The sequence below is a fragment of the Borostomias antarcticus genome, assembly GCF_949987555.1.
Source record: "Borostomias antarcticus genome assembly, chromosome: 8".
NCBI lineage: Eukaryota > Metazoa > Chordata > Actinopteri > Stomiiformes > Stomiidae > Borostomias > Borostomias antarcticus.
In genome coordinates this window covers 1,061,174-1,071,891 of record NC_140241.1, presented here as the reverse complement: position 1 = coordinate 1,071,891, position 10,718 = coordinate 1,061,174, and the positions used below count along the sequence as shown (strand labels likewise).

Here is a 10,718-nt window from a genome sequence, read left to right as displayed (position 1 = left end):
GGGTCAGGGGTCGTGGTCAGGTCAGGGGTCGTGGTCAGGTCAGGGGTCGTGGTCAGGTCAGGGGGTGTGGTCAGGTCAGGGGTCGTGGTCAGGTCAGGGGTCATGGTCAGGTCAGGGGGCGTGGTCAGGTCAGGGGTCGTGGTCAGGTCAGGGGGCGTGGTCAGGTCAGGGGTCGTGGTCAGGTCAGGGGTCGTGGTCAGGTCAGGGGGCGTGGTCAGGTCAGGGGTCGTGGTCAGGTCAGGGGGCGTGGTCAGGTCAGGTCAGGGTCAGGTCAGGGGGCGTGGTCAGGTCAGGGGGCGTGGTCAGGTCAGGTCAGGGGTCATGGTCAGGGGGCGTGGTCAGGTCAGGGGGCGTGGTCAGGTCAGGGGGCGTGGTCAGGTCAGGCCCACCAGGCGGGCGCTCTCCTCCCAGAGTCTCCGGGCCGCCGCGTCGTCTCTGCCCTCAGGGGACGTCTCCTTCACCGCACAGTCACTACAGAACCAGCAGAACATAGAACATAGAACATGTTACTACAGTCACTACAGAACACAGAACATAGAACATGTTACTACAGTCACTACAGAACCAGCAGAACATAGAACATGTTACTACAGTCACTACAGAACACAGAACATAGAACATGTTACTACAGTCACTACAGAACCAGCAGAACATAGAACATGTTACTACAGTCACTACAGAACCAGCAGAACATAGAACATGGTACTACAGTCACTACAGAACACAGAACACAGAACATAGAACATGTTACTACAGTCACTACAGAACACAGAACATAGAACATGTTACTACAGTCACTACAGAACCAGCAGAACATAGAACATGTTACTACAGTCACTACAGAACACAGAACATAGAACATGTTACTACAGTCACTACAGAACCAGCAGAACATAGAACATGTTACTACAGTCACTACAGAACCAGCAGAACATAGAACATGGTACTACAGTCACTACAGAACACAGAACACAGAACATAGAACATGTTACTACAGTCACTACAGAACACAGAACATAGAACATGTTACTACAGTCACTACAGAACCAGCAGAACATAGAACATGTTACTACAGTCACTACAGAACACAGAACATAGAACATGTTACTACAGTCACTACAGAACCAGCAGAACATAGAACATGTTACTACAGTCACTACAGAACCAGCAGAACATAGAACATGGTACTACAGTCACTACAGAACACAGAACACAGAACATAGAACATGTTACTACAGTCACTACAGAACACAGAACATAGAACATGTTACTACAGTCACTACAGAACCAGCAGAACATAGAACATGTTACTACAGTCACTACAGAACACAGAACATAGAACATGTTACTACAGTCACTACAGAACCAGCAGAACATAGAACATGTTACTACAGTCACTACAGAACCAGCAGAACACAGAACATAGAACATGTTACTACAGTCACTACAGAACACAGAACATAGAACATGTTACTACAGTCACTACAGAACACAGAACATAGAACATGTTACTACAGTCACTACAGAACCAGCAGAACATAGAACATGGTACTACAGTCACTACAGAACACAGAACACAGAACATAGAACATGTTACTACAGTCACTACAGAACCAGCAGAACATAGAACATGGTACTACAGTCACTACAGAACACAGAACACAGAACATAGAACATGTTACTACAGTCACTACAGAACACAGAACATAGAACATGTTACTACAGTCACTACAGAACCAGCAGAACATAGAACATAGAACATGTTACTACAGTCACTACAGAACCAGCAGAACATAGAACATAGAACATGTTACTACAGTCACTACAGAACCAGCAGAACATAGAACATGTTACTACAGTCACTACAGAACCAGCAGAACACAGAACATGTTACTACAGTCACTACAGAACCAGCAGAACATAGAACATGTTACTACAGTCACTACTGGGGTTAGTACTAGGGTTAGTACTAGGGTCAGGGTTAGTACTAGGGTTAGGGTTAGTACTAGGGTTAGGGTCAGGGTTAGTACTAGGGTTAGGGTTAGGGTTAGTACTAGGGTTAGGGTTAGGGTTAGTACTAGGGTTAGTACTAGGGTTAGGGTTAGTACTAGAGTCAGGGTTAGTACTAGTACTAGGGTCAGGGTTAGTACTAGGCCAGCTCACCTGAAGTAGCAGCCTGACTGGGGCTCCAGGCCCGGGGTGACGGCGCAGTAGATGGAGGTCTGGGCGCCCTGGGTGGGGGTCTTCATGAGCAGCAGCGAGGGGGCGGCCAGCAGGGCCCTCAGCGGGGGGAACCAGCTCTCCACATGACGACTCAGCTCCGTACGGATCACCCCGGGGTGCAGGCTGTAGGACGTCACCCCCGTGCCTCTCAGGGGGACAGATATGGACGTGACACAGGGCAGAGAGGGGGGGGCAGATATGGACATGACACAGGGCAGAGAGGGGGGACAGATAAGGATGTGACACAGGGCAGAGAGGGGGGACAGATATGGACGTGACACAGGGCAGAGAGGGGGGAGTGAGGGAGAGTAGATCAAACAGGTTAGACGTGACACGTAAAGATCCCAAAATGTCCGTTTCTGCCCCTCTGCCTGGAGCTCCGATCAGAGTTCCTTCATGTTGAACTCCCTTGTGCCCTCAGAGTTTAAAACCTTCTCACTAGACCTCTTTCCTCTGTTTGCAGCTGCTTTTATTGAGCTGTTCACACCTCTTCCTTTGTCTCCGTTGATATATTTTGTACATATTTTTGTATTTGTATCTTAACTTGCTTATTGGTTGATGCTGGATGTCGTTGTAAATGAGGCTCGTCTCAATGGTCTTTTGAGTTTAAATAAAGGGTCAAAAAATGAAATAAATAGAAACATTTAGAATAGAACACGGGGGACAGGTCAGAGGTCACATGACCCCGGTCACGTGACCGTAGCCTGGGGGAGAGGTCACATGACCCCGGTCACGTGACCGTCGCCTGGGGGAGTCTGGGAGCTCCGTACCTCTCATCCGGTGGGCCAGCTCCCTGGAGAACAGTACGTTAGCCAGCTTGCTCTGCCTGTAGCTGCTCAGCGAGTTGTAGGGTCTCTCCTCAAAGAACAGATCATCCAAATCCATCTTCCCTGGAAAGAGAGACCAGCAGATCCATACCATGAACCAATGAACCACCATCCAGTGCTACAAATGGACTGGACTACAAATGGACTGGACTACAAATTGACTGGACTACAAATGGACTGGACTACAAATGAAACGAAGCTCCTAGAGTCCAGCAGAGTGATCATGAATAGGGTGAATAATAAAAGCCCTTGTTACCCCCTCGGTGAGCGATACTGGACACGTTGACCACCCGGCTGGGGGCGGAGCTCTTCAGGCTGTCCAGAAGCAGATTGGTCAGCAGGAAGTGACCCAGGTGATTGACAGCCAGCTGCGTCTCAAAGCCGTCCTCCGTCATCCACTTGGGGCACATCATCACACCTGGGGGACGGCAGCAACCCTGATTACCCCAGCTGCCCTAACTACCCCAGCACTGACCCACACAGCTGCCCTAACTACCCCAGCTGCCCTAACTACCCCAGCAACCCTAACTACCCCAGCATCCCTAACTACCCCAGCAACCCTAACTACCCCAGCTGCCCTAACTACCCCAGCATCCCTAACTACCCCAGCAACCCTAACTACCCCAGCTGCCCTAACTACCCCAGCATCCCTAACTACCCCAGCTGCCCTAACTACCCCAGCAACCCTGATTACCCCAGCAACCCTAACTACCCCAGCTGCCCTAACTACCCCAGCAACCCTGATTACCCCAGCTGCCCTAACTACCCCAGCTGCCCTAACTACCCCAGCACTGACCCTCACAGCTGCCCTAACTACCCCAGCTGCCCTAACTACCCCAGCACTGACCCTCACAGCTGCCCTAACTACCCCAGCAACCCTAACTACCCCAGCACTGACCCTCACAGCTGCCCTAACTACCTGTGAAATATTTCCAATCAAGTGCTCGTTCACCTCTCAGCGCCCTGAACCCTGAACCCCGTCCGTACGAGAGAGCTGAGGGGATCGTTTACATGTGACTGAGAACACAAACGTTTCAGAAGACCTGCCCTGTGCTGCTAGGCCTTGTGGGATACCTGCCCTACCCTGCCCTGGCGCTGTGCTGCTAAGCCTTGTGGGATACCTGCCCTGCCCTGCCCTGGCGCTGTGCTGCTAAGCCTTGTGGGATACCTGCCCTGCCCTGCCCTGGCGCTGTGCTGCTAAGCCTTGTGGGATACCTGCCCTACCCTGCCCTGATGCCATGGTGGTTGTTTATTTGTGACTTCCTGTCATAAACATACAAACATACAAACATACAAACATACAAACATACAAACATACAAACATACAAACATACAAACATACAAACAAACAAACAAACGAACGACGGCCTTCCTGTTCCTGTCCCTTGGTGTTGAGACTGACCGGCGTTGTTGATGAGGATGTCCAGACGCTCCCCGCTGGCGACGAGCTCGGAGGCGAAGGTCCTGACGGAGTGCAGCGAGGCCAGGTCCAGGTGGCGCACAACCAGGTTCCCGTTCCCCGTGGAGCGCCGGAGCTCCTCCGCTGCCCTGGTACCCCGCGCCAGGTCCCTGCACGCCATCACCACCCGCGCGCCTGGAACCACACACACACACACACACACACACACGCCATCACCACCCGCGCGCCTGGAACCACACACACACACACACACACGCTATCACCACCCGCGCGCCTGGAACCACACACACACACACACACACACACACACACACACATACACACACGCCATCACCACCCGCGCGCCTGGAACCACACACACACACACGCCATCACCACCCGCGCGCCTGGAACCACACACACACACACACAAACACACACACACACACACATGCCATCACCACCCGCGCGCCTGGGACCACACACACACACACACACACACACACACACACACGCCATCACCACCCGCGTGCCTGGAACCACACACACACACACACAAACACACACACACACACACACGCCATCACCACCTGCGCGCCTGGAACCACACACACACACACACACACACACACAGGCCATCACCACCCGCGCGCCTGGAACCACACACACACACACACACACACACACGCCATCACCACCCGCACGCCTGGAACCACACAAACACACACGCCATCACCACCTTAAACCTTTGTTTGACCAGGGAAGTCTCAGAGGTGTCTCTTACAGAGGAGCCCTGTGGTCAAAGCTGCTCTCTCACTCGTCAGCACGTCTGTGAACCGTTACTGACGCGGCGCTACGCCTGACAGCAGCCAGCCACTCTCCAATTCCTGCCGTTTCTTGATAATCTGTTCGTTTGCAGTCCTTTGTTTTTGTTTGTCTCTCTTTGTACCCGGGCTGCGTCCCGGGCTGATGTAACAGTTGGTTGGGGGGCACATTATAACATATTGACGGCGCTGGGAAGGAAAACAGCGCAGAAAATAAGACAGCTGTTAATGAAGCAGTGATAACATCAGGCTCAACTGGACTAGAATCTGAATCATGAAGTGTCTTCGTTTGCTTGATAAAGCAGAATTATATTTTGCCATTATTAGAAAATGGAAAAAAGCAAAGGACAAGAGAGCCAGTGTGAGAGCAACGATCACGACCGCTGGTGGAGCCGACGCCTTGGAAGGCCCCCGGGGCGCGGTGGAGATGTTGAGTCCCCGGTCCCTCAACACGCCTCGGGCAGAGCCGACTGCTGCGTCGTAAAACAGAATGACACAACGTGAGGTCACAAGATCAGAGCGCTATCTCCATCCCAGCGGATAAACACACAACAGGAGAGTCCATGATCCCTCTGGCTTCAGCGCCCGCATAATCCTGCCTCCTGGGCGCGGAGGAGGGTTCCACCAGAGAACATTAGAGGATCTGAGCTTACGTGACGTCACGGCGGCCGGGCCGGTTCCCCGGGGAACGCTGTCTGAAATCACTCAGAGGAGCTTTGCAAACAGGCAGGACATTCATCACCAGGGCTGCTTGTATTGGGATTGTCATTGGCAGAGACACGAAGTCTGGTGGCTGGCTATGATCCCTGACCTTGCACACACACATACACACACACACACACACACACACACATGCAAGCACACACACACACGCAAGCACACACACACATGCAAGCATACACACACACACGCAAGCACACACACACATGCAAGCACACACACACACATGCAAGCACACACACACGCAAGCATGCGCACACACACAAGCACACACACGCAAGCACACACACACATGCAAGCATACACACACATGCAAGCACACACACACACACACACACACTCACATGCAACCACACACACACACACAAGCACACACACACGCAAGCACACACACACATGCAAGCATACACACACATGCAAGCACACACACACATGCAAGCATACACACACATGCAAGCACACACACACATGCAAGCACACACACACATGCAAGCATACACACACATGCAAGCACACACACACATGCAAGCACACACACACACACACACATGCAAGCACACACACACATGCAAGCACACACACACATGCAAGCACACACATGCAAGCACACACACACACGCAAGCACACACACACATGCAAGCACACACACACATGCAGCCAAACAAAGAATGTGACTGCATGCACGTCTGCGTTACTAAACTCTTAAACAGTCCATGTGTGTTCTACAGTACATGTGTGTGTTCTACAGTACATGTGTGTTCTACAGTACATGTGTGTTCTACAGTACGTTTGACTAGTTTAGGTGAGGAGAAGGTTCTGTGTGTGAGGCTACAGGAGAAGGTTCTGCGTGTGACGAGAAGGTTCTGCGTGTGAGGCTACAGGAGAAGGTTCTACGTGTGAGGCTACAGGAGAAGGTTCTGCGTGTGAGGCTACAGGAGAAGGTTCTGAGTGAGGCTACAGGAGAAGGTTCTACGTGTGAGGCTACAGGAGAAGGTTCTGCGTGTGAGGCTACAGGAGAAGGTTCTGCGTGTGAGGCTACAGGAGAAGGTTCTGCGTGTGAGGCTACAGGAGAAGGTTCTGCGTGTGAGGCTACAGGAGAAGGTTCTGCGTGTGAGGCTACAGGAGAAGGTTCTGCGTGTGAGGCTACAGGAGAAGGTTCTGCGTGTGAGGCTACAGGAGAAGGTTCTGCGTGTGAGGCTACAGGAGAAGGTTCTGCGTGTGAGGCTACAGGAGAAGGTTCTGAGGGTACCGCGCAGCGCCATGTCCCGGGCCGTTTCCTTGCCGATACCGGTGTTGGCGCCAGTGATCACAACCGTCTTTCCCTCCAGACGAACTGGACATCGACACAAACCTCCAGCTATCCACTTCCTCAACAGAACCAGACCTGGGGGGGGGGGGACAGAGAGAGAGAGAGAGACAGAGAGAGAGAGAGAGAGAGAGAGAAAGAGAGAGAGACAGAGAGAGAGAAACAGACAGAGAAACAGGCAGAGAAAGAGAGAGACAGAGAGGGAGACAGACAGACAGACAGACAGACAGACAGACAGACAGACAGACAGACAGATAGACAGGGAGACAGACAGACAGGGAGACAGACAGGCAGACAGACAGACAGAGACAGACAGACAGACAGGGCGACAGACAGACAGGCAGACAGACAGACAGGGAGACAGACAGACAGACAGAGTGAAGTGATTGGTTTTCTCAGTGCTCTCTAATTGGAGTGCTGTTTTACACTGTAAAGATATTGACGGGAGAGAGTGAATGATCTCTAGGGATGTGATGTTCCTGTCATGAAGCCGCTGTTGTTAACAATGCTTTTAACGCCATTATCTGCTTTTCCTAAGTGACGTGTTTCTGACTCGGTGAGGGGGGGTGTGGGGGCAAAGAACTTTTGAGACTCCTTGAATTTGATTATATCAGCAATGAATATGATCCTAAATGCTCTGACAAGCCTGCGCGATTGATTTCACTGTTAGAACCGCACGTCTCCATGTTAAGTGTATTCGCTCCTCTGTAATATATGCTACTTTGCTCACCGTTCAGAATGAGACACCACAAAAGCCCAGCAAACACGCCACGTCAGGGAGACGTTCAGATCATGTCTTAATAACGTCCGTGGGTCCTGAACCCCGTGTGTTCGTCTGCTGGACCCCTCAATATTCACACGTCTGGCTTGGACCTCTCTAAGACGTCTGTGGACGTGCAGAACGGGTCCAATATCTGAACGTCTAAAAAAAACATTCATTCTGGCTCCTAATTGGATGTCTTTGGACGTCCGAAAAAGACAAAAAGACATCTAAAAGACGTCTTTTAGACGTGTCTTTGCTCAGTGGGAGGCGAGAGCCACAAAGGCTCTTATGACTTACTGATGACCGTGACTTACTGATGAGCGTCACCGCGACGGCAGCGCAGTACTTCCCCGGTGCGAACAGATCAACTTCATCCCACATCTTCTCCTCCGGCACGGGATCACCGGGCCACGGGTGCACCGAATACGCTCCTGGGGGGTCGCCTCTCATCGGGTCAGTTGAGGAGGTTTGTGGACAACGATGCTTTCTGCCGAGATCGAGGCTATGAATAGGTTTAAGCAACTTAAACTGAGGCTTAGCGCCTGTCTTCAGATTAGGAGGCGATTACACTCGAGAGTGTTTCCAACAGGCTCTCCTGGACATGCGCGTCTGGGGGCGCACTGCTGGGGACATGCGTGCCTGGAGTCTAACCCTAACCCTAACCCAGAACTAGACCCCTGTAGTCTAATGTAGGCTAACCCAGAACTAGACCCCTGTAGTCTAATGTAGGCTAACCCAGAGCTAGACCTGTAGTCTAATGTAGGCTAACCCAGAGCTAGACCTGTAGTCTAATGTAGGCTAACCCAGAGCTAGACCGGGTCTAATGTAGGCTAACCCAGAGCTAGACCCCTGCTATTTCTATATTGTTGTAGGTTGTTAGACTTACTGCCATTTACATTAATAGCCTTTACTGTAGTTCATAAACTAAATACAGAAAATGCAACTCTGATCTGCTGAAATCGACCCGCCTGATGCAGGCGTGCTGGTGGTGGTGAGGGGCGGTTAGTGAGCCCTTTTCATCCGGAGGATATTTGTCCAGCCCGGTGGCAGTAGTGAACTTTATCTGGAGTGGTAGAAAGTCCCAGACAGTTTTACAGCACACTGTGACTGCAGCTCTCTAGCGCGCCCTGGCGGTCGGTCGGTGTGTCCACAAAAACCGGGTCTGCCTGCACATGCGCAAACGTGGTCAGGCATCCATCCATTATGCTTAGACAAAGAAAATAGAACTAACCCTGGTACTCCAGCACACACACGCAATTTCTAATCACAGTCTTTTGTTGCCTGTACATACTTCTAATCTGTGTGTCATTAGGTCATAGCACATTATAATCTGGACAGTTATTGATTTAAGAAGTTATATTATTTAATTAAGAAGTCAGTAAGCATTTATAAATCAGGCAATAACAAGATACTGAACTTTTAACAGTTCCAGAAGCCAGGACCAAGAAACACGGAGAGGCAGCTTTTAGTTTCTATGCCCCCAACCTCTGGAACACCCTGCCGGAGTGCCTAAGAAGGGCCGAAACAACGGAGGTCTTCAAGCGAGACCTCAAGACGTACCTTTCGACCTAGCCTACAATCACTAGCCAGGACCTTGAGACACAGAAAGGCAGCCTCAAACCTACCTGTGAATCTTCTGTATACATTGGTGTATATCCTGCTATGCACTGTATGTATATCAAGTAGTGTACAGAAGCTGGTTATCCTGAAACAGGCTTGTTCTGTTCTGACAGCTGTGTTGCTTCAATAGCTCAGTGTGCTACTAACCGTTTTCTGCCTCCCCTAGTGCCTCTCTCTCTCCCTCCTATCCTCTAACCAGGTCCAGTGGATGCCCCACTGACACCAGCAGACCACCCTGAGTTCGATAGATACCCCCGTGACAGCTGTGGATGTCGTAGCATTTAGTTAACACACACACACACACGTACACACAGACACACATCAGCCCACTTCTGGCTTTAGGCCTAGGCCATAGCAAACACACACCAGTATTTGCCATGTCTCTCCCATGATGTTTTTAGCCTCTCTTACTCTGAAAATGTAATTTAATGTAATGTATAGCTTTATAAGTGTTCTTAGCCGGTAGACAAACATACTCCAGGAGCTTGCTCGATCGCCTTGTTGAGAGGGGTCAGGGAAGAATTTTTACAGCTCACTTATCTGGCCCCCGGGTGATTCCTGTTTTTTTGCTTCCCTCTGGAATATGTAGAGGTGGGCCCACCTCCCTTGTTCTCTGTAAAGCGCATTGTGTTGCCTCTGGGTATGAAATGCGCTATACAAATAAAGCTTTGATTGATTGATTGATTGAAGATATAACCACCACATCCCAACACATCAAATAAAACACAAAATTATGCTTAAATTAAATATCTCATCAAAATAATTCACACACGTTTTCTATGCATTCCTAAGTGACAGAGATCTGAATGCACATTTAACTGGAAGGGCACTCATAAAATCTACTCAATCCTACTGACTAAATACGTGGAAAATGGACTTCACTTATGGCTCTTTCTTTCAAAAGCGCTTATAGGACTTTCCATCCTATTCCGCTTATAGGACTCATCCAGAGTGCTTTACCATGGCCTCTCATTCACCCATTTACACACCAGTGGCGTCCAGCTGCCAAGCAAGATGCCAGCCAGACTGTTCTTC

General features: G+C 50.5%; 1 protein-coding gene across 1 annotated transcript; it reads right to left on the bottom strand.

Moving 5' to 3' along the window:
* Positions 1–374: 374 nt before the first annotated feature.
* Positions 375–7,376, bottom strand: LOC311312109 (retinol dehydrogenase 13; the record flags this gene model as incomplete). The annotated part of the gene is made up of 6 exons (XM_084441979.1): positions 7,244–7,376; positions 4,453–4,644; positions 3,307–3,468; positions 2,994–3,113; positions 2,164–2,368; positions 375–471 (listed from the first exon to the last, which is right to left on the bottom strand). Exons 1-6 carry the CDS (start codon positions 7,254–7,256, stop codon positions 375–377), a joined length of 789 nt encoding a protein of 262 aa, XP_084298105.1. The 5' UTR covers positions 7,257–7,376.
* Between the last annotated feature and the right edge of the window lie 3,342 nt (positions 7,377–10,718).